Genomic DNA, 24809 nt, shown 5'->3' with positions numbered 1-24809 from the left:
GCCAGATACATTTTCAATTTTTATTTCTTTTTTGGAGTTTATTTTCCAGTGTCATCCATAAATGTTTACTTTGTCATTTTTGCATAATTCTTATAAGGCTATTAAGAGGGCCATTGCTATCATTTCAGACCAACCTGCATAGCAATTGGAAGACAAAAAGGGGCTGGACACTGACCCATTAGCAAGAATGAGCAACACATGACATTTCATTGGCACAAAATGGTCTGCTTTTTTCCTTCCAAATATTATACTTCCATTTTTTCACATGATTTCTGAATATCAAAAAGAAAATGGAAAAAAGTATAAGCCATTTAGTGTACGTTTTTGAGACTTTGGGAACCTTAGGACTTCTACTGCACAAGTAACTACATCCCTGGGACTTCCCAAGCAAATGGCAGTTTGAAAATACTTCTGTAGTGAGAGTCCCTCTTAAAGTCTGAAAGTTTTAAAGGCTGCATGGAATAAGCTTCCCTGCCCATATCAGAAGAGTTAGGGAAAATAGGGAGGAGACAAGAGACCACTAAAATGCCTGCAACATAATGGCTACCCTAGGGAATGAGGCAAAGTACAGCTGGTTACCCATTTCCTATGAATGAATTTGACTTCAATCAGAAGCATCATCTTTTAGAGGTATACAATATATTTTTTTCCCAACCCCATTGCAAAGGCAACTATGAAACAGAGCAGCTTGATAAACCCAAGAAATAACTTTTATAATGAAATTGTTTTTGTAATGAAGTTATAATCAAGTTGCTTAAACCTGGATATTTAAAGACCTGAAGAACTGTCAGGAGTACTTCTGTTATCCTTCAATGTGTGATTCTTTCTACATGCAAACAGGTTGACTACCGTTAATTTCATACAAATTCAGCAAAACTGTGGCAGACCAGGTAGAGGATGCCACCATAAAAATGTTTCCCACTGGTTTTGGGATTCATAGGGGTCAATGAGAATCAAGACTCTTGTTTATTTGCAGAAATTATTTTTTGAGGAACAGGAAATGTGTTGATATATTGGGGTTCAGAATCAGTGGTCAGTCCACATCCAAATGGGTCATATGAGGGATAATAGTAAGGGGGACCAGGAGGCTGGAACATAACTGTTGACTGGGACACATTTCAGAAACGTTTAGGTCCCCATGGAGATGATTTTGCAGCAGCCACAGGTGCACCAAAGCTGGGGAATTCCTCAGAGCTGCTCACATCAGGGGCCTAAAGCCAAAAAACAAGTAACAAGTCAAATCCAAATACACTTTTAGAATTTTGATCAGAATCAAATTTCATGCATATTAACTCTTCATGACTGCCATTTCAAATCACAAGCAGTAAGCGAGCACTAGAAAAGTAAAAAATTTAATATAAATGTAATCTACGGATTAATGAAATGTCACATTGAAGATTCTGGCTTCTAAAATACTGCCCCTTTTTATACTAGCTAAGGGAGGTATGGCACTCAAAATACAGTGCAAGATTAGTTTACCTTTTCATTGCTAGTAGTCCAAGGAGCCTCCCTCACAACAAATCCCTTGGATGGGCCACGTTGTTCTTCCATGCTGCCAGCAGTGGAACCAGAAGGCTTCATATAGGCCATTTTGGCTTCATTTTCAACAACATCAGCCATCTGAGAAAAATTTGAAACATGACAAATTTACCTTTAAAAAGTTGTCATTAATTATGTATTCTTGCTTTTTCCAAAGTAGAGCAAAATCTTACATATTCTTCCTCCAGGTTTAGAAGGTGATCAATGGCTTCATCCACATGCTCTGGGCGGCCAGTCACAGTCACTAAATTTGGATCTGCAGCTCCACTCTGAGGGAACCGTACATCAACCTGGAAAAGGCAAAAAGGATAGTTCCATTTGTTCGGTCCTCATCATTATCTACATTTTATGCATTCAGACGATCACTGTATTTATACAGGTCAGGGGGTTTACCTCTACCTCCCAATCTTTAAAAGTACAAAAAAAAAAAAAACACTAGACAAACGAGAACACTGGCAAGCTACAAAAACTTCAAAATAGTGGAAATCAAAATACTAAAAATCACAAGCTCTTAGTCAGATGACTTCAAAAAGTAGAAGTCGTTAAAGACTTGTCATCTCACCTTAAATTCATCCATGATCTTGCGTATGCCCTTGCCGCGTGCCCCTATGATGCGAGCGTGGACTCTGCTGTCCAGGGTGATGTCCTCAGAGATCATTTCCTCCAGCTCATCTACTATAGCCTGAATGGAGTCACGTGCTGCCACTGCGTTCTGCTCGTAGCCAGTAATGGTAATCTGATCCTAGTAGATGAAATGAGAAAATAAACACTCTTCATCCACAAATGTCTACCAGTTTTTTTTTTTTTTTTTAACTGCACAGCACTTGTGAATCATGTGATTTTTCGCATTTATTTGCATCCTAAATTGTGATTGTTCTTGTCAACCTTGCATATATTTAACTTCATAGCCACCTGTACACAAAACCAAAGCTAAAAACTTTAACACTATTCTTTTGCTGCCTTGCTTCCTTAAGAAATGGAAATCTAGTTTTATTTTTCATCAAAATACGGCTCTAGCCTGTTACCTGGTTCTCATCATTTTTCTCTGGAAACTGAATATTGACTTCATGCTCATTTCGGATTTGGGTTATTATGGCGCCCTTGCGTCCGATGATCTTAGGGTGATACTTGGGATCCACAGTGATGGTCAGCTTGAAACTCCTGAGAGCCTGTCAAGCAGAAGAATTTTTTTTTTTTTTATAAATGCTTAGTGCAAAATGTATTCAATGGGTCCCATTGCTCATTGAGAACTGCCTGCAAACTTGTGCGATCCTGGATTCAAACTCACCCGATCCTCCTGTTCAGCCTGTAGCTCTTTAACGCGCTCAAGAAGACCCTCTTTAGCACGGTCAAGGTGTGAGGCCAGACCGGTAATGGAGATAATGTCAGACTCTAAGTCAGGAGCAGGCACTTGAATATTAACCTGAAGTGAAAAAAAGTTAAGTAAGGTTAAGTACAATGCATTTTTGTATTTACGGGTTTCTGCAGGTTCGAAGGAATGAAATTTAAGACTTAAGGCCAAACACAAGAAAAACTGAAGACCACTTTCGCAATAAAAAAACCACATAAAATAATTCATTAGCTAGTAAATACAAAACCACTGTGGCTACTTGGATGACTCTGGACATGTTTTTTTTTAAATATATTTTAATGTGCATTTATGAGTTTTCTTTTTTAAATAAGTTAACAACATTAAAACTCTAAATGAATTCATTAAGCATGCACGTAGCCTTATGTAGCCTATATTGTGACCTTCCCTATAGTCACTTGCTTTCCAGCAAGATGTGATGCAATAGACCAATGCTTTGGCAATGTCACCGCTTATGTTAAACACGGAAGGTGGCAAAAACCATGAGCAAAAAGTAAACTTTTATCGGATTCCGTTGTTGAAAAATGATTCCGAGGGCTCTCGTTGACTGCTGTGGCTTTAAGCCACCAACAGAGCTGACTGGACTGAGGAGATCATTTCAACTCACAACTTCGCAGCAAAAATGTATAGCGAACATAACATGTTTGTAATTAACTCATTTCATTATAGTACTTGTATCGCCAAGAATATGTTTGTATTTATGATGGCTTTGTGTCATACTCTCGTTTAATCATATAATCTGTCAAATCTAACACAACAGTCAGCAGGCTTTCTGCCACCACTTATTGCGCATGCGCTGACATTTTTGTAAACAAGAGGAATGATCTATAGACTTTATTCACATTAGTGCCATGTTTGATTTTTAATGGGAATGGAAATGAAGCTTTGAGGGATAGACTTACAGTCTCTTCAATGGCATGCACGGTATAAAGCTGTAAAAAGCTCCTAGATCCATCTGATTTTCCACAACTCATACTGTCTGGACTTTTTTGTCTACTGAGTGTCCTTGAAAAGGTATTTTTCCAATGTTTTGTCTGCAGAATGATCCAAAAACATTTTAAACTGCAGTACAGCCCATCGAAGAGACTGTACGTCTATCCCTCACAGTTTCGTTGTCAATCTAGTCAAAAATTAAATATGGTGCTGCTGTGACTAAGGTCTAGCATGTGCTGAATAACATTTATATATATTTTTTTCTTGGCAGATACCTTTAACAAATACTTTAACAGGTAGTTAAAGGGCAGTTCACTTAAAAATAAAATTTCTGTCATCACTGCTCACCCTTGAGTCTTTTTCTCTGTCATGGAACAAAAGAGGAGATGTTAAGCAAAACGTTTAGTCTCATTCACAGTCACTGGATCTTTTTACCATTCAATGAAAGTGAATGGTGATTGAAACTCCCTAATATCTCCTTTTGATATCCACTGAAATAAAGTCATACAGGTTTGCAACAGCATGAAGGTAAGCGATGACAATTCATTTTTGTGTGAAATATCTCAAGTATAAGTCAAAACTCGTCAGTTACCTTAAAAAGGGCCATTTAAAGTTTGAATAAAATTATGAAAGAGAACTGTGCTGCATAATTAGTTATGATGTATACTGAAAACAGATTATATACAAAATATTAACTATAGGAAATATATTTTCATGTTATGTATATTATTAATATTAAAATATTTATATAATTATATTATTATTGTTTTATTACAACATTTTTAAAATTGATTCAGATGGCAGAGAAAATACCTGTATATGTCAGATCTAGAGAGATGGAGATGAGAGATATAACAGCTGTAACTCTGCAGCGGAGTAGTTCTGTTAGCTTTACAATCACTGTCAAAGGTGATGTGAAATAAGGAAGCGCCACGATTTGAAAGGTGTGAAAAGACGCTCCAACCTTTAATATCTCTTCATAAATTTGGACAGTTTAAATATTTCTTGTTGCTTTGAAATCAAAAGACATCATTTGTGAGACAAAAACGTGAAAAATACTTTAGTGTAAAGTTGGAGCCAGGCTTGCAGTGATGTCACTTCATAGACTTCAATATATTCTGCAGTGCTTACGCGAGTCATGTGAAAGCCCCTTACTGTGAATAAACATCAGTGGCTTTTACACATTAATAGCTCTTCCAAACCTTTCTCTCCTTAACAAGGCAGACTCATATGCCGATGCAGTGAATGAACAACATGCCCCTTCAGTTCGTTTTTAAAATGGTATGTTTCCAGAGTGGCGCTTCTTTCGAGACCTTCACGCTGCATTTCTGTTAAGACACAAAATCACTTGTGCATGCACTACTGTTGCAAAGCACATGATAGTACTTAGCTTTAATCAAGCGATCTGCACGGGGGGGCCTGGGTAGCTCAGTGTAAAATACGCTGGCTAGCACCCCTGGAGTTCGCTAGTTCGAATCCCAAGGCGTGCTGAGTGACTCCAGCCAGGTCTCCTAAGCAACCAAATTGGCCCGGTTGCTAGGGAGGGTAGAGTCACATGGGGTAATCTCCTCGTGGTCGCTATAATGTGGTTTGTTCTCGGTGGGGCACATGGTGAATTGAGTGTGGTTGCTGCGGTGGATGGCGTGAAGCCTCCACACGCGCTATGTCTCCGTGGCAACGTGCTCAACAAGCCACGTGATAAGATGCGCGGGTTGACTGTCTCAGACGCGAAGGCAACTGGGATTCGTCCTCCGCCACCCGGACTGAGGCGATTCACTATGCGACCACGAGGACTTAGTGCATTGGGAATTGGACATTCCAAATTGGGAGAAAAAGGAAAAAAAAAAAAAAAAAATCCCCCCAAAAAAGGGACTGTGGTTGCCAAGCATGCGATTGGCCGATGCTGTACTCAACATATTTATCCACCCATCTTTGCAGTAGTATCAGTCATCATAAATTGCACTAACAGTGTAACCGGCTCATATAATGGCAGTGTATAGCTTGTTAGCACATTAGCCCCATGAATGCAGGATGTAAACATGACAAATTGCACATTATCTACTGCACATTTATTACATTAAATCTTCGTGATCTCGTGAATTCCTTTTATAGAATGAGGCATATAGTCATTAATAACACATCCTAATGTAGGGCCTAATGAAATCAGTTTTATTTTCTTTCCAAATTTGTTCCACATTGGGTGTGTTTGGTTAGATGTACCTGTAGGTAGGGGGGCCCCATTTTGAAAATCTGCTTGGGGGCCCCAAAACGTCAAGGCCGGCCCTGCACATAAGTTAAGGTTTTAACCCTGTGTGTCCTCATATTTAAATGCTCCTCTAAACTCCTCCCCCAGAGACGTGGCTAGTGTCTCAATGGTTGCAAACAGTATATCGTTGCTCAGCTGTTTAGAAATTATTTTTGGCTCCGAGCAAAGAACTTCTCCATGAGAATACCACGGCCTTTAACAGTTACAGAGAACAGTTGAGAAGAGAGTGAAGGAGAAAGAAATGCATGAGCTCATACACATCTGTCCCAGCTCTGATATCCGTAACAGTTTAAATGAGACTGTAGCTCACTGGTCTATTATTACGGTAACACAATGGCACATAACAAAAACTGTCACTGGTCATTTACATGTCTCATACAGCTCCTTCACATGCAAGCAGGCAATCCTCACAGCTTAAGACCTAATCGGCCAACCGGGAAAATATATTGGCCGATGCCAATAGTTTAAAAATACCAAATATCGGCCTCTGCAATTCAGCAGTCAACTACTAATGCATCTTTAGTCCAATTCATAGACAAGTCCCTATGTAATTTTACTGTAAATATATGCAGTTATATGAATTTACAGTGAGCATGAAAATTGTGCAGTTGTGTAATTTCCAATTAAATGAAAAAAAAAAAAAAAACAGAACCAACCTCAAACTCATCCATCATCTTGCGGATTCCGCTACCTTTTTGACCAATGATGTAGCGATGAAGCTCAAAAGGCACTTCCACTGCAATGGTCAAAGGAACCAAAGCCTAAAAGGACAAAAATTCATCACATAGCATTTGGCAAAATGTACACAATATACACAACTGAACTACATAAAACTGAATGAGTGTATGGAGTCACACCTTCAGTGCCTCAACAGCAGCTTCACATCTCTCTTTGCGGCCAGAGAGCACAATGACGTCACACTTCTTTGGGGCTGAAGGGTCAGCAGGCTCCTTCACCTCTCCGTTGGCCTCTCCATTCTCCTGCACTGAAGCATCAGCTGAAGGAGCTGAATAAAACGCAAAAGGTCACTAATTAGATGATCCTTAGAGGCTTACCACTGAAATTAAAAACCCACAAGTCATCTGTTTGGAAGCTCTCCAGAAAAGAACATGGACAACTAAACTCTAAACATACTCTGGGTCAAAGTGATTAAATAGGGGCTAAACAAATAAAAAAAAAAAAAAAAGCCAAATAAGCTACTATACTGTTTTTCCACTTAACATTTCAAATTTTCTCCAATGTCCCAAATAGACTTCTGGTTTTAATTGCAAAATGGTAAATACGCAATTTTTTTGCTTGGTTTTAAAAACTCTAGTGATGCACGGATACCACTTTTTCCTCTCCCGATCCCATTACAATACCTGAACTCCTGGTATCAGCAGATACCAATCCCAATCCGATACCACGGTTGTTTTTTTCTTATTCAGTTCAGAATATCTATACCTTACTGTATGGAACTGATTAGAGGGGAATTCTTATATGAAAAGAAACAAACCTCTAACTACACATTATTTCAATATAAACGTGTAGCCAATTAAGAAACGTTATTGATTAGTCTCCTGGATAATGCAACAGCAAAACGAACAGTGTAAGTGAATCTCTACAGTAGAAAAGCCAGTTCTCTGCACTTTTTTAAACTTGTGTCTGGACATAAGCATTCAGGTCACTTTCAATTTACTTGTAATAGGATACAAGTACACTTTTTATTCACACAATTATTTTTTGGAACCCAGTCAACTTATTGTAATTTGATAAATAACAGATATATATTTTTTATTTACTTCAAAAATATTATGCAATAGTAATTATATATATATATATATATATATATATATATATATATATATATATATATATATATATATATATATATATATATATATTTCAGTCATGCCTTCTTAATTTTAAAAACCTCAGACTTATTTTGGGGGAACACTCCAGAAAGTCCTTTGAATGTGTGTAGTCTCTCTCAAAATTTGGTGAAATGCTCCTCTGGCGTGGTTCTCGATGCATGTTATTGAACTGAACTGAACTATCGAGCATATACATCAGAGATGTTCATGTGAAGCGCTCATATATTGCACGACGCTCAGAGTAAAGAGAAAAAAAAAGAAAACAATGCATCACAAGCTCAGCTCTGTGTGCAATGAGTGTCGACAGAGCAGTGCATAACCACTGAAACGTGCTGTGCAAGCATACTATACATTTACTTATTAAACGCAGCCTTTTGCGATTCACAAAGCTATCGTTTGTCTTTGAGACTCTGAATAAAATGCATGGGTCATATGGACTACTTTAATTGTGCTTTGTTCTTTTGTCATTTTTGGAGCTTGACAGTCACGACCATGCCTAACACAAGGTATCGGATTTGGATCCGGCTCGTCGGATTGATACCCGATCAAGTTGAAAACATCATCGGAGCGGTGCATTCCTATTAAGAGCCAAGCACAAATAATTTTCTGTGGTACCTGACAGTATTTCACAGATGAAGCTGAAGTTGTACTGCACTAGAAATAATTAGAGTTCAGGTTAGACTGATCTGATCAGGGAACTTAATAAATATGGACTTTATACACACTTTCCTAATGTTGGGGCTAAGATGCAAACAATTAAGATTTTGGAACAAGCCGTTTTTGCAGCTGAAGTTACACTGTCTTTTTGGATCTGCAACAGAGTTTGGAAAGTTCTTTAAGTTTCTGTAATAGAATATATTTAGTTTTATTTCAAAATATCAAAGAACAATGGATTTTTCCTTAAACTCTTATCATAATAAATTATTGATAAGACACAAAAGTATTTACCTTGCTGTTCCTCTCTGTCTGGAAACTTGATTTGCACACTGTGGTCTTTAGTGATCTGTTGTATGCGTGAGCCCTTAGGCCCCATTATGGAGCGGTGAAACTTCTGAGGGATCACACACTCCATGATCACTTGTGCATCCTGCAGATTAAGAGTAACATGTAATCCATTAACTCCTTACAACAGCAGAATAACTACGGTTGTCTGACATATGCACTGTGTTAATGTATTTCAGATTCAGTAAGCTACTCACCAAATCCTCAATCAACTCCAGAATACGTTTCTTGGCAGCCTCCACACAATCTTTGGCTCCCTTTAGGGTGACCTTATCGCTCTGTGTGCCAGTTCGGGGGAAACTGACGATAACGCCGCCATACTCATCTGCAATGTCCCTCAGGACTTGCCCACGTCGTGCCACAAAGAACCGATGGTGCTTGGGATCGACAATCATAAAATCCTCCACAATGTTATCCTGAAATAAATTAAAAAGATGATGATTTTAAGACATTTATACAAATGTAACATTCAGAGTATTAGAGACTTATTTAACTGTTGGGAAAATAAAACAGGGGAAAAAGGAGAATTTCCCATCAACTTCAAATAATGCTCATGACAAACATGGACTTGCCAAGCTCTTAATGAGTGCCTCCAACTCCTTTTGTGCATCAGCAACAGCTTCCTCTGTACCAATGACCATGATCAGCTCCTGATCCTTATCCTCAGCAGTAGGGAAGATGATCCTGGCACCTGTGCTGTCCCGCACCTTACGGATATTTCCACCTCCTTTGCCAATAAGGAACTTGTGGTATTCAGGTTTGGCACGAAGCTCAACTGTGTGGCTTTTAGTTTGCTATTATAAAACCACAGAGAATTTTTATTTTATTAGCTATAAAATTAAATGTACAGAACAAAAGTAGATTAAACTGTAATCAGCATTTATCATTGGTCATTTTAGCAAAACATTAGCTTTACTAGCTTTTAACTTTTGGATAATATTAAAGTTCAAATTCTATTCCATGCATTACCCCGCAAATTTATCAATGAAACCTTTCCCTTAAAACCTACCTTCTCTTCTGCTAGGGACAGCAGCTGCTTCTTGGCTTTCTCAACCTCCTCTGCTGAGCCTCTGATTGTCACTGCATCAATGCCAGAGCCCTCTGTTGGGAAATGGATGTGCACGCCACCACACTCCTCCATGATGGAACGCACAAATCGCCCCTTGGAGCCAATTAGAGAGTTGTGCAGTTTTGAGGGGATGGAAACCTCCACCTCTGTAATGTTTGCCTGCACAAACATTTGAGAATAATGAATACATTCTATTCCATCCACATATATCTCAACTAGGAACAAAGCAACTGGAATACACAGTTTATCTTGCATTAAGACTACAGTGCAGAGATTGAATGCAAAAACAAAAACCTAACCAGTTCTTTCTGAATGGCCAGGATCCTAATTTTTGCTGCCTCACAGTTTGCCTTCTTCCCAGTGATGACAATCATTTCAGAGTTGCTGTTTTCTGCAGGCAGGTCAATCTTAGTGTTAGTCTCTTCCCTGATCTGGGGAGCAAAACAAAACAGCAAGTTAGTAAAGTTAGTAAAAGGGGTGAGTGTTGATGAACCCATAAGAGTTCTAAGACGAGCTACGCACCTTCTTTATATTTGCCCCTCCTTTGCCAATTATGTTTTTGTGGAATTGCTTGAAAATGGGCACCGAGACTGAATGGCTGTTCTCCACCTGGAAAGAGGGCATCCTGTTAATGGTCCTAAGCTACCTACCTAAGGTTACTAATGAGTGTAATTAGTGTTATAACCTAAAATTTTTACAGCTAAGGTGAAAGTCTATGGCAGTTTATGAAATACACTAGGGCTGCAACTAATGATTATTTTGATAATCGACTAATCTAACGATTATTAGAACGATTATTCGACTAGTCAGGCAATTATTGCAACGATGAATCATTAGCTCTAAACCGAACATTCAGCTTGTGCCCCGACTTAAAAGGTTGCATTAAACGTGCTTGCTAACAATAAAGAGAACAAAATCATCTTTTAAAAATACCTCTAAATGACATTAACTGAATTAAAGGGAAAAAAATTCTTATGTTTGATTCAGTAAAAATTTCACTACAAAAAAAATCCTATTGTTAAAGTGTTTTTGTCTTTTTTCCCCATTTAAAATTGTCTAAATACCTTAAAACAAGATACAGTACATTTACTTGAGAAGTAACATATAAGATATTTAGACTTGCTTTAAGAGAATGTATCTTATATTTAAGTGTATTTTGTATATAAGTGTATTTTTTCACTTGGTTATACTTCTGCGAGTGCATTAATGACAAAATACACTTATATTCTGCTGTGTTTTGCCAATTTTCTTCACGATAAGAAATGCACAGTGACGTATATTATGATTCAATTGCGTTATAATCTAGCTTCATTAAGCACGCGCACTCGAGGGATGAGCGTACCCGCAACAGAGAGTACCTCAGCCGGGTGCAGTTTCAATCTCTCCCCCTTAGATCGGGACACTTCGCGCAACTCATAGAAGAGGCGCTGATCGCACAGAGAAATGCCAGTTTCCTTATTATTTTAACTTTAATAAAGCTATAACGCATTAAATAGAACTGCATTACAGATGTAACGCCGGGGGGTTTCCTTTAAAGACGTTCGACACACAAGTTTTGCTTAAGCTGAGCGACAGCTCCGGCTCTGCTTATTCCACAACAAGAGTGCTTCTGTATATACTTATTTTGTATTTTTGCATTATAATTCCCTCATACTTTGCGATCTACATCACCTGAAGCTGTTTGGAAAGTTTAGAGTGCGTCTGGACTGTGAGATGTGTTTTCTTCCTCTCCTTAGTCAGGCGCGAGCTGCAGTGCTGCTCTTGTGTGCAATCATTAAAGTTTCATATGATCTTATGTTACCTTAAGATCAAACAACTATTCGACAATGGAACTTTTTGTCGACAATTTTTTTTATTTTTATTGTCGACATTGTCGATAATGTCGACTAATCGTTTCAGCCCTAAAATACACTACTACAGAGTTATTTTGCAATTACAATGTTAATCCACAGACTGGTACTCTGCTTGGCTTGCTCTAATATTCAGTGAGATAGATAATTCAGTAATGTAGAAAATGTGTGTACCATTTCAGCCACCATTTTCTGCATGAACTTTGTGCATTTCTCCACCTCCGTGCGAGGTCCACGCAGCTGTACAATGTCACTTTTCTGCGCTGGGTCAGGGAAGTTGATGATAACCTGCAAGTGGGGAAAAAAAAAAAAAACAAAAAAAAAAACAATTATCTAACTGTCGATCTATATATTCACTGTACATGTGCACACACAGAATTGGGAAAATATATCATGCAGTTTTAACAGTTCCTACCTCTGGGAACTTGTCCCGAATTTCTTTTACTTTCTCCCCTTTCTGTCCAATGATGGCTCTATGAAAACGCTGTTCAATGATCATATCCTTTGTCCGCTCATTCTCCTGTTGAAACCATGACATACTTAGAGACCTTCAGCAATGAGTTGCCAAGCAACTTCTGCAAATAACCCAAAGGACTAAATACTCCAAGGCTGTAGAGCTTAAGGTTATTTTTCCACCCCAAACCAAACATTACAGCACCTGACTCGTCTCAAGAATTAAAGCAAGACAAATTTACTGTAGCCAGAAACCACATAAGAGAAAAGTAAACACATCGTACACAACCATTTTGAGTATGAAAAATCATAAGTGGTAAACCATAACAAAAATAACATTAAGACAGTAATGCAGTAAACAGAGTCCTCTTTTTAATTTACAAATCAATCCAACTTGCCATGCGTGACGCTAGCTCGAGCAGCTCCTTCTTGGCCTCCTGAACGCCCTGGGGGTCACCCTCAATACGGATCAGGTTACTTTTCTCATTATCAGGTGGAATGCGGACTGACACTTTGTGCAGCTCCTTTATGCGGTTAACTAGCCATGGAGACAAACACACATGGTCAATATGAAGGAAACAAGGGTATGCTTCCACAATAGCTGCTGTAAACAACTTATAAAAAATAACACTGACTGTTTGCACCGCCTTTCCCAATCAAGTGTCGGTGGAACTTGGGGTCCACACTAATCTCCGTGTAGTCCATTCGGCTAACCTATGATAAAGCATACATGACAATCAACCAGATGAAGAGGTGAGAGACGGTGTTTATTTTATATGTTAGGACACACTGAAGCCAATGTATGCTACACAAGTAAGGGGAAGCTTATTTTTAATTTGTCATATGCTAGGGCACTCAGACATGCTTTGTTCTTACCAGATCTGTGACGATGACTTCAATCTGGCCCTGTACTATCTGTACATCTTTGGTGGGTCCTTCCAGCGTGATCTTGTCCTCTCCCTCAGTGAACTCAATGTGCACCTGTTAATAAATGTAATTTCACTGGCCTCATCTTTACAATATAAAGACTTATCTTCACAGCTCTGCAAAAAGTAATTCATATGAAATGCATCAACGCATTTGACAACTGTTGAGTGTTCCTTTTTGGTTGAGACGTGTGCCATATTCTGGAACCAGCATTCCTGAATGATGCAATCACTGTCACTATGACGGGTGACTCTGGTAAACTGCATAAACATGCAAACAAGCTACAATCCACACATGTTCCTAAGACAACAGAGAAATTGGGCAAGCCCTGTAATATGATTAGTGAAAGTATACTAGCCTTGGGCATTTGCTGGGTGATCTTTGCCAGATTCTGTCCTTTCTTGCCAATAATGAAGCGATGAAGCCAAGAGGGAGCTGAGACTGAAGAAACAGTGTAGCTGTTGGCCTGTGCAGTGAAAATAAGGGTTGGAATAAAGTAAAAAGGTCAAAAGGTTAAACAGCCAAATTTAAAAGTATTTCTGCAGTAATGTTTCAATACACTCCCTATGTAAAAGCTAAAAGAAGAGTCCAAGACTTCATTCTTGTGCATGAACATGGAGGAAGGCAAGAAAATGGGGTTGTTTACCTTGGCATACACTTCAGTCAGTGCCTGGCCCAACCGGTCTGGCTCCCCACGCAGGATTACAGTCTCTGAGCTGCTGTCGAGGGGTGGGATCTCGACCGAGACGCCAGTCCTGTCCAGGATCTCTTGCAGGGTGTTACCCTTAGGCCCAATCACATACTTGTGCTGTGATTTCTTCACCTCCACTGCAATAGTTGTTGCATTCTTCTTCTGCAATGCAGAAAAACACCACAATTAAAAGCAATTAAAAAGCAGCGTTTGGCAACCTTTTTGACATGGAATGCCATTTTATTTTCCTGGTCATTGGCTGTGCCAACACACACCCCCCAAAAAAAAAAACATGTATGCGATTTTCCAAAGTACGAGTCCACTTGTGAAAATGTTTCTATTTTGCATTTTTCTAATTTAATCATTTATTTTTTTTATTACAAATGATATTATCAGCATAACAGTTTGAGTGAAAATTTTGTGCAAAACCCGATGATTTTGATATAATCATGATCCTGCATGTGAATTTTCACAGAGCATTTTGTGCTTTAATTAAAGAAAACTCATTTTGTACAAAAGAACAGGTTAACAATGGTCACAAATTTGCTTATTTGATTAATAGTCACGAAATTGTGTGGAATCTTAAATATTTCTTATATAATGTCATTGTAATCATGTAAATCACTAGCATGCAAGCAACAGCGAGAGAGGAGCAGGCTATTTTATGACGTTTTTCGCTCCTAAATATATAGCTTGATGCAATTCTTCCTCATGATCACGCAGCACGTTTTCTTCAGCTGAATGGGAGGCTAAACACTATTAAAGTGTGATTAGACTCGTGCTGCGCTTGCAAGCCATTCGCTCATCACAAGCCGATCAACTATTTAGCCCTTTTCAGTGAATCGCACCTGCAAAATTCTAAAAATGTATTTCCAGGTTTAATTTACATTTTGAATAGACTTGAAAAGATATTTGAACCCAACGCACGATGTGGGTTTATGTTTTGTCTTTTAATCGTTTAATGTAATTGAGTTTGACCATGGTTTAAGGAGGGTGTACCTGTATGCTGGGATGGAAATCTCAAGGATTAATAGTGGTGTTTTCCTTATTACATCACGTGTTGTTCTGAAAGCAAAAAGAAACAAATGAAACACGGAATGTAGGTTGTCATCCGTGCAGCCTGACCGAAGCAGGCGCGTTTACTCGCACAATTAACCGAAAGTGAAGCACTGCTGGCTTGTGATGTGCGAATTTCAGCTTGCACGCACCACACGAATCTGTTATGTATACTGCGGTCTTGTCACATTTTTACTTTTTTTTGTCTCCCATTCAGCACATGAAAACATGCTGCGCAATCATGAAGGATTAGATCAAGATGTAGATTGGAATGCAGGTGCGGAATTTATATAAATAAAATAGTCTACTCCTCTATCACTGTTGCTAGCGTGCCAGTGATTATCCCTCCATAGGTTGCTGACACCTGTTCTAAAGAAAATAAATACACTTCTATCAGTCTCTTTGAAGGCTATTAATACTGGATTATTGGAATTCTTTGAAGTCTTGGAAATTCAGTCAGTTGGGTTTCATAAGCATACTATAGTATTGGAAAAGTCAATAAAACAGCTATTCATTATGCTAAAGAGAGCCATTTCTGCTCACCTTCTCCTCATAAATCTTCTTGATCTTGACAATTGCCAAGGCCACCTGCTCTTTCTCCCCAGTGATGACAATCTCAGTTTTGTTCACACTGGGTGGAGGGACATTAATGCGGGCGCCCGTCTCCTGCATCAACTCCCCCACCAGCTTGTTGTAAGCTCCAGTTAGGAAGGGGTGGTATACCTTTTCAATGTTCAGTCTCTCCACTGCCCGCTTATCCTGCATTGAATAATTTAAATCATTGCCGTCTAGGTAGTTTATTATTTTATAAAAACAACATCTGATATCCATATATATCCACATATTTTGACCAATATCTGATGAATATGTAACTGTTTGATTAACAGAATTCTCAGCAGCTGCTAACAACTAAACAAATTATGTAAAACAAAGGCTTGAAGTGGTATATGTTCCCAGACCTGTTCAGCAGAGATAAGCAGGATCTCATGCTTGGCCTTCTCCAAGCCTTCCTTGGTTCCAGAGATCTTGATGAGGTTACTGGGGTCTTCGGGTCTAGGGATCTGGATCTTGGTGGCAGTCTTCAGCTCGAGCTCCTGCAGCTTCTCCCCACTCTTGCCGATGACAAAGCGATGATGTTCTTTGGGGATGGCCACAGTAGCTGAAGCCTGTAGTCAATTACACACGTTAGTCTTTCCAAAACAGTTAAACCAGCTACATTTAATATCATAAAAAGAAATCTTACACTAATATTGACTACATTTACATGGACACCAGAAAGAGGCTTATTGCGAAAAAAGTAGCATTCCAGTTTACAAACACTGTATAAGCAGCATACTCTTTACTCCCAAATACATACGGCTCTGTCAGGAAGCACATAGCAACATAATTTCCCTGCAACACTTGTGTAAATAACAATGTTTGAGACTTCACTATTTTAGTCCCCATTGCTTCGCTTCATTTCCAGATATTCCAGAGTTGTTGCGGTGTTTGTTTTCTTAACTTTCTTTCGTGACCTACAGCAGAATTGTCTAATTCTTTCTGCTTTGTTGACGGGCTCCATCCTATGATGCATGTTATCCAGGCTGTTCATGCACATGCACACTCTTGTGACCTGTTAAAAACCTGTTACAATGCCGATTATGCTTTTACATGGTCACATAAACTGCATTTTTGTTTAAAGGCTCTCTCTTAATCCCTTAAACTGCATAAGGAAATCAATATTCTTGGTTACATGACGTTTCAGAATGCTGCTTACTGCAGAAACCCTGGAATAAACAGTTTTCTTAAATGCATGTAAATGTGGTCATTGCCTTTAACCCCACTAGCTTAAATAAGACATGATACCTGAGTCTGCAGTCGGGACACAATCTCTTTGCGGGCTTTCATGACAGCGTCATGTTTCCCAGACACCATTATGGAGAGGCCTTGGTCTTTGGCCATTGAGAGTTCCAGGTGGGCTCCAGTCTTGTGCATGATGTCAAGACAAACTTTAGCCTGGTCTCCTTCTCCAAACTGGTTCATGTCCTTGTACTTGCGCTCTTCCAGAGGAACATGGAAAACCTGTAGAAATAAGTCAATTCAGTCAGACCTACTTCTCAAGAGTTAATAGAACATTTTAATTTGCCTCTATCTCCGTTCATACTGCCAGCAACAAAGAAACCTGAATTCATTCATTTTCAATAAGAACTCACAACGTATGGCGACACAAGTGACAGTGACCATTGACAAAGTTGAGAAAAGTTTAACTTAATGCAAAAGAGAAGAGACTTTCAGTAGCCACTTCCAGTGAAGACAGTAGAGCTCATGTCATCCATCTTTTGCAAGATACCTGATTTGAGTGCAGGCAAGACAGAGATCTTACTGTTACTGTGAGAGATTTCACTGTTCTATACAAATTTGCCTGTAACAACATACATGGATATAACAAAAGAAAATTGTGGAAAAACATGACGGAAATTGTCAGAGTGAGTTTAATACATTGATATTATGGATTTGAGCAATGCTGCAGTTTATTATAAACACTGTTCACTGCAGAATGTCCCTTTTTAGCAGCAAGAAAGCGGATTCCTAGTCAAATTAGAAAGCTATCTAATTTGTTATTTATTTAGTATTAATGCCATGTCAGTAACCAGGCTATTCACATGGTAAACAAAAGGTTCATCAATAAATATTTACAATGTTAAAGACATAAAAGATAAAAACTGTAAAATCTGTTCAGATGGTACTTTTTAAAAAATATCTATTAAACAAGTCTCTGTATAAAAGCATTGTCTGATAGTTCCAAAAGTTTTACAGTTCAGTAAAATGTGCTTGATGGTCATAGGGGCTTCATCTCATTTGTAATTAAGACTTTCAAAAGCTATGGCCAGTTATAATGTTAAAACAACCAGCAGTAGTAAGGCCTACTAGCAGCCAACAGTACAGAAAATGCAGCAACAAAGTCGCTGGCTGTGTGAATAGAACTTTACACTGTCCAGGTAGGATAGCAATTGTATCTAGTTTTATCGCTCTACCTGGGTGATAATTGAGGACTTAAGGGGTTTGAGCCTTGCTGTCCAGGCGTTTCCAGCCTCCTGAACCCCTTCTGGAGATGAAGGCTTTTCAGGCAGAGGGGGAAAGGCATCCTTGTAGGTGGGGAGGCTGTCCTCCTCTTCTGCATTGCTAGGGCCTGCCACAGCAGCTATCAGGAACAGAGAGATTTAGGACACATTTACATCTGGCCAGGAATGGCATGGTTGTTTCACTTTACCTGATAACAGATACCTACATGTCAAAACGCCCTGGACCACCACTCACCTTTGACCTGCTCTGGCAGAAGGCCACTGCGATGCTCATTAAAGCTTTCTTGCGTAAGTACAGCGACTGAGCTCATGGTTGAAATCCCACGTTTACACGGAGTCCGAGTGTGCCACTAAGAAAAGAGCTCAGGTGAATATTACAGATCAATGTAACCATGTAGATAGAGGCCTATCAGCAAAATTATCACCAAGACACAAATAAATACACCCCAGCACTTAAGGTATAAACAGTTTATCAAGAAGGGTGGAGCTAAAAGTCTTTTTTCAGGACAAAAGACAAACAAAAAGACAGAAATATTCTCAAGGATGCAAACTCATGAACTGTGAAAAAGGTGCGAGTCATAGCAGGTTTTCCGGATATTTAATTTCTCTTGATTTGTTTGTTGTATTTAAAGCTTTTTATTGCTTTTTGTTAAGCATTTAAACATTTCAAGTGATTTTAAATAAGGAAGATGTAGAAAATTAAACATTTTGGGCAAATTAGCTTTCGAAAAGGTGACTTTAGCTGAAAGGTTAGTAGTTTGCATCCCTGATTCTGGAAAATAACTTGTGGCCTGATCAAAATAAAGACATTTTAAACTGTACATTTGTCAGCAGGAGCCATTTTAAATAGTCTAAGGATGGATCCATGTTGATGAAGGTCAAAATTGTCCATCTGTTACCTTAGTCAAGGGCTAATTCTAAGCCATGGAGTTAGATGATTGAGCTCTGAAGCTAAGAGGATTTCCCTACTAACCCTTATATGCTGCAGAGTAAATGTAGAGCAGCAAAAATAATTTCCTGAATCTCTTTGTAAATGGAAGTCCCACAAGGCATGCTCCCATTTAATTGAAAACATGTACACCACACCTCAGTGATATCATATCTACTTGCACAATGACAGTTAAAGTACAGTTGCATACTCCAAGCAGGACTGTGGCCAAGTAACAAACAAAAAAACAAAAAGTACATAAAAGACAGAGGCTACTATTATTACACCCATGCAGCCTTGAATTCTAAAAGATCGCTTGTATTTGCTGCTGAAATTCCAGCCAATTGACACGTACAGTTCTCTAAGCTCTGTATTAGTCTTGAAAAGTAACAAAGTACAATGGTGTGCAAACTAATGCTGTCAAATGGGAGACCATCAGTCCAGTTTGAGAGGACTGTTATGAGTAGGGTTACAGCGGTATATCAGTTTCACGGTATATCACAGTATGAAAATGTACCATTTTCATACCATGTACATTTGCTTATCTACGGTATTGAGAAAAAAAAATGCAACTGGACGGAGAATCTCACCTGTGCGTGCGCATCTCCTTTCCTCCTCGACTGCCTGTCAGACTCGTCAACTTGCGCCACACACAAACATGCAGCGGAGAAAATGTCTGAGAGAAGCAAGGCGAGGGGGTCTGACTTAAGTGAGTGTGTGTGAGTGTGAGTTAAAGCAGTGTTTCTCAACTGGTGAGTCGTGACCCAAAAGTGGTTCGCAGGTCTATTCAGACTGGGTCGTGGACAGCAGGGAAAGAACAATGCCATGGTTCTCCCATTGAAGATATTTCAGCAGCCACCCAAGTGATGGCCTATTTAGGACTGCTGAGGCAAATTTCAGCTAAATAATCTCGCAATCAGCTAAAGGCTTCTCATCTGCACTTTCGCACGAGCGTAACAGAAACAGCTTGCGATAATGATCTGCTCTTCTCTCTGGCGTGCGCGTGCAACAACCGGGCTTCCCTCGATATTGCGGAGCACAGACCTCAAAACTGATGTGACCAATTTCGATTCTAGTGAGACTTTTCAAGTTTAAAGCGTTACGGAGGAAGTCAAGTCAAACCTCTCAAACAGTGGGCAGCCCTGACATGCCAAACAGCACTGAGGAAGAGAGCAACACTGTGCCATGCACAAATTTTTTTTTTTTTCATTAGACATAAATCACCTTTACAAATTTGTTTCTCTATTTTACATGAACATGAGTAAAAGTAATGGTTGTATTTTGACAAAATGTTAAAAGTTTCATATGAAATAATCTAAAAGGTAGAATCTATTAGACCTCATTTTATATCAACAGTGGCAGTTGTACTTAGTTTCAAGATGTGTTTCAGCTAGTATTTATTTTTTCATAAATACTATAATTTGTTATTATTACTACTACTATTTAAGACTAGCTACACTGACCCAACCATGGTTATGAGGAGACTTTCCTCCTGTGTAATACATGGTTTCTCCTGCATAGAGAATTATGAGGTGAATGTCAAATTTCGTGCTGCCTCCGACTGTCGACGAAACTCAGGCAGGCAGTCACGTGCACAGATAGACCCCAAGTGGTGCTCAAGCACCCGCCCTCTTTCACTAGATAAGTGACCTTTTTGCAAGTAATTTCTTATTTTTTAATATACACTTTAGTTTTTATTTAAATTTGGCCCTTGGCATCAATTCTCAATTAAATTTGTGCCCGACATCTGCATTTAAGTTGTAATTCTGCGAGACCACACGAGCCCCTGCCCCTCCCCCTCTTTGACATTCTTTGTCACAGCCTCCACACAACATCGAAGTCTACCTGACCAGCCTCCATTTGTGATAGCCAGGTAAGGATAATGTTTGCCCTAAACTTCGACATTGTTTGCCACTGCTGTGAAATTAAACCACTATAAAAAATGAAAATCTCCATAGCACCAGCAGAACTTAGGCAATAGCCCTCCATTAAGCTTAATAAGCAAGCTAATCAGGCATTGGCTCAAAATAGCATCGTGCAGGGTCAGAAATGCCCCAAAAATTCAATATTTGAATTGATCCTGTCTGAGTTTTTTTTTTTTTTTTTTTATATTGATAACATAAGTCAATCCTCTGTGGTCACCGGAGGCGCCGGCAAGATCACCTGAATTTTTCCCCGATAACAGCAGAAAGAAATACTCCGTAATTTTTGGTCATACAGATAAGAGAGTAAGACATCATTCGAAATTATAAAGGGTTTACTTTTATTTGTGTACACACAATAACAGCAAAACGTTGTTGGTTTTGTAAAATAAAGAAATCATACAGGATGCACTTTCTGCCGTCTCAGTCTCTGTGAACTGTCTGGAGCGCGTCACAAAAATTAACCGAAACTCAGCGTATACTTGAATATTTGTATTTATATTTAATATTTGAAAACAAATATTCTCTGATTGTGTAATCTGCATGAAACCAACGAGAGGTACAGTCTTTCACGTTTGAGCTCATTATCGTTTTTGGAAAACACGCTGTGAATTTACTTCAGAAGAAGAGTATGATCAGACACAGCTATTCGAAGACAAAAAGTGTCCCACAAAAGTTAATTTTGTGAGCGAGTCTACAAAATCTATTATGTTTCATGGCCTCAAATGTAAACATGTACATCTCATGTTTGGAGGCTCTTATGTTACAACACTGCTGAGAAAGTGATGCAGTTTATTCATTCATTTTGTTAATTATTCATGCTTGACATGACTACAGTCATGTCAACTGTATCTGGGCAAAATTTTGTATTGTTATCTCAAAGCAAGTTATGGCATTTGGAACCAAGGAAGCCTTTTTTTTTATCAAAAGTCCAAAAAACTCTCCAAACAAGTGATCTGAGGGTTTTACTGAACCTAAGAACTACTTACATTTGTAAATGCCACTATATACCAGAAAAACCCTGTATTATTATTATTATTATTATTAAAGACTAGCTACACTGACCTAACCATGGTTACGAGGAACCTTTCCTCCTGTGAAATATGTATGTTCTGTTTGAATGATGTTTGAAATTAGGAAACAAACGGATAATAGTGGGCTCATAAGTAAATATGCTCAATTTTTAAAAGGTCGGTTTTGTTGTTGACGTCAACAACAAAAATAATGTCACTCGATGCATGTCCTTGTACTTGAAAACCATGAACAAAACTATGCAACATAAAAAGAAATGCCAGGATACATTAAATACAGGTTACGTTTTCACTGTGTCGCCACTTGATTTCCAATGTAAAATCTGGGTCCTGAAGCAAAACCAGTTGAGAACCACTGAGTTAAAGGTACAGACATGAGCAGTCTGGCTGTGCTGTCACGCACCTACAGTATGTTAATTGTTAATAATAAAAGGACGTAACTTTAAAAGCTCAATCAACTGATGTTATTTTTCATTTAGTAATTTATTTAACATGCTATGCTAACATGTAAATTAACATGCTTTAGTTATACAACATGTTATAGTTACATGCTATTTTTTTTATGTTTATAATTCGGTTTATTATTATAATTCTGTTAGCTTTCTTATTTATTCTATTTTCAAAAGTGAGACTTTTTTTTACACATACTTCCATTAAAAAAAATGGAAAATGGTTTCAAGTTTCAATTATAATAAAGCGTTTGTTCAACCAAAAAAAAAAAAAAAACCCCTTCTGTTTTCACTCATTTAAGGGTCATTGTAACTGATAATAATAATTGTGTAATACCATATACCGTGAAACCGTGATATTTTCTGAGACCGTCACGTACCGTGAAAATCTCATACTGTTGCAACCCTAGTTGAGAGATCACCACAACGGTTTGAGATGGCAGTAATCTACTAGCTAATCACTCTCATGTCAACATGTACGACATTCCTTCCAGTTTGCTCTGAATTTGCCCACCACCCCCCAAATGCAAACTCAGAATGCTTCTACACAAAATAAGGCTGTTTTAATGTGCTTCTCTGCACAGCACACCCCTGCAGGGGCCTCTTCCTCTACAGGCCTTCTAAAGCTTCAGACCCAGAGGCAAACACTCAGGAGACATATACATGTAGCTCCTCAAGGCAGATCAAAAGACCATGTACCACACTAGGTTTCACAATAATTCAACACTGAGCATGTTGATCCACAGACAGAACACTACAAAAATCCATCAGATGCTCAGAAGAATGTTTTAAATAACAAAATGAATCATATGACCACTCATAAGATTTGATCTCATCTTAAAAGAACCACAGCAGTAAACAACTCATGCCCTGTGGCTAATAGACACAAGATAAACAAGCAGCGAATCCCCAGTTCAAACATGCTGCATGTAAGGCGATCACTGGATCTGTGAGCAATTTCATTTTCTAGCAGAAACAATGTGGTTAATCTTACCAGCTAAATGGTCAGTTACCAGATAATCCGTCCTGTAAAGCTGCCCGTTCGTGTCAGCCTGCCAGCTTTTGCCTAAAAAAAAATTAAAAATACAAATAATAAGGGTAATGGAAGGGGGGATAAGAGAAAGACTCACTATCAGTCACCAAATGGCAGTTTTACAAGACCTAGGTACACGTGTCATGATTTGTTTGCGTTTCCATTGGTATTGCAAATGTCACCCTCTACTCCTTAATAGGATTTAAATGCTTGCAAATGTGCCTAATGGAATCAAGTTGGAAATGGGAACCAAAAACCTGAACAAGCAAGTGAAGTCAACAACTTGTTAATCATCTTCTCATTTACACTGGTTTCAAAAGATTAAAATCATCGAGACATGGTTAAAGATGGCTTGTACATTTTCGTCGATTCATAATTATCAATACTGACAAATAGGTAAGATGCTCTCTATAATAAATCACTGGTTTTATAGTGTGTTGATTTGGCCCTGCGGCAGCTCTCACGTCTCGCTAACGTGGCCGTTCCTGCGTATGTCAGATCTGTTGGGGTTTAAACATGGCGGATTCACATTGGCTCTCACAATGACACAAGTCGCAATTGGGAACAAATATACAAATGCATTTATTTAATTGAAAACACATTTGTCAGTAAAAGAGCAGTGAAGATTAAAACCCTTCGTCTCTCAGTAAATACGAGCGCTACGTCAACTCATGACACGCCATGCTAACGGCTAACATAACACCAGGAAAGACGGATTTCACATCCTTAACGTTTGATAATTTCACCACTATTTTAATCTAGAAGTCTTTTAATACCCTAAATGTATAGGTAAATTTTTAATCGAACTAATTATGTTTGTTTTGGGGGGGAAAACGGCAGTTGTTCGGGTTTGTTGAGATGAAAAACTTATCCTGACTAGGAACCAACTCCAGTAAACTTTGAGCTGCGCGTGCGCGATAGTGACACGTACACCAGCTAGTGCAAGAGCTAGCACATACTGGATTAGGAAAACTTTATACTCTTATTTACCTATTATAAGCCTACTGCTACGTGTATGTCAAGCACCAATACATGTGCATTGAAAACATAACCTCTTCCGGTCACCGGATGGCAGTGTTTGAGACACAATCTTCATTAGTTACTTTCCACACAAAGTCCACGTAAGCATAAGAGCAAAGGGTGAAACAGTGGGGAGAAAATGACATGGAGTCGAGCCAGAGCACATTTTCACGACAGAACAGTCTCCGAACGATGTACACGTATAAAAACTAGAAAAGTGATATTACCGCTACTCTTATGTTTAATACATGAAGACTGATTAGTGAAATGAAGAATGACTTACTTGTGTTTGTGTTCCTGTCTGCCCTGTGTGGCGCAGAAGCTCGTAGTGAAACTCCACTGGCGAAAGGGAGGAG

The 24809-nt window shown here is 38.7% G+C and overlaps 1 protein-coding gene across 1 annotated transcript; it reads right to left on the bottom strand.

Annotated features, from left to right (window-relative positions):
- Position 1: 1 nt before the first annotated feature.
- Positions 2 to 24809, bottom strand: hdlbpa (high density lipoprotein binding protein a). Its single transcript, XM_051707483.1, has 28 exons — positions 24737 to 24809; positions 23395 to 23466; positions 18306 to 18420; positions 18023 to 18189; positions 16854 to 17069; positions 15968 to 16174; positions 15552 to 15767; positions 13908 to 14114; positions 13620 to 13727; positions 13211 to 13315; positions 12970 to 13048; positions 12733 to 12872; positions 12297 to 12401; positions 12056 to 12169; positions 10554 to 10640; positions 10331 to 10462; positions 9972 to 10190; positions 9535 to 9756; positions 9160 to 9378; positions 8909 to 9047; positions 6965 to 7113; positions 6764 to 6868; positions 2828 to 2962; positions 2565 to 2708; positions 2102 to 2281; positions 1713 to 1829; positions 1480 to 1620; positions 2 to 1211 (listed from the first exon to the last, which is right to left on the bottom strand). The coding sequence occupies exons 3-28, from the start codon at positions 18379 to 18381 to the stop codon at positions 1119 to 1121; spliced, it is 3822 nt and encodes a 1273-aa protein (XP_051563443.1). The 5' UTR covers positions 18382 to 18420; positions 23395 to 23466; positions 24737 to 24809; the 3' UTR covers positions 2 to 1118.

The sequence above is a fragment of the Myxocyprinus asiaticus genome, chromosome 9, assembly GCF_019703515.2.
Source record: "Myxocyprinus asiaticus isolate MX2 ecotype Aquarium Trade chromosome 9, UBuf_Myxa_2, whole genome shotgun sequence".
Classification (NCBI taxonomy): domain Eukaryota; kingdom Metazoa; phylum Chordata; class Actinopteri; order Cypriniformes; family Catostomidae; genus Myxocyprinus; species Myxocyprinus asiaticus.
Note: the sequence above shows the minus strand (reverse complement) of the source record. Positions and strands in the feature narration are given on the sequence as shown.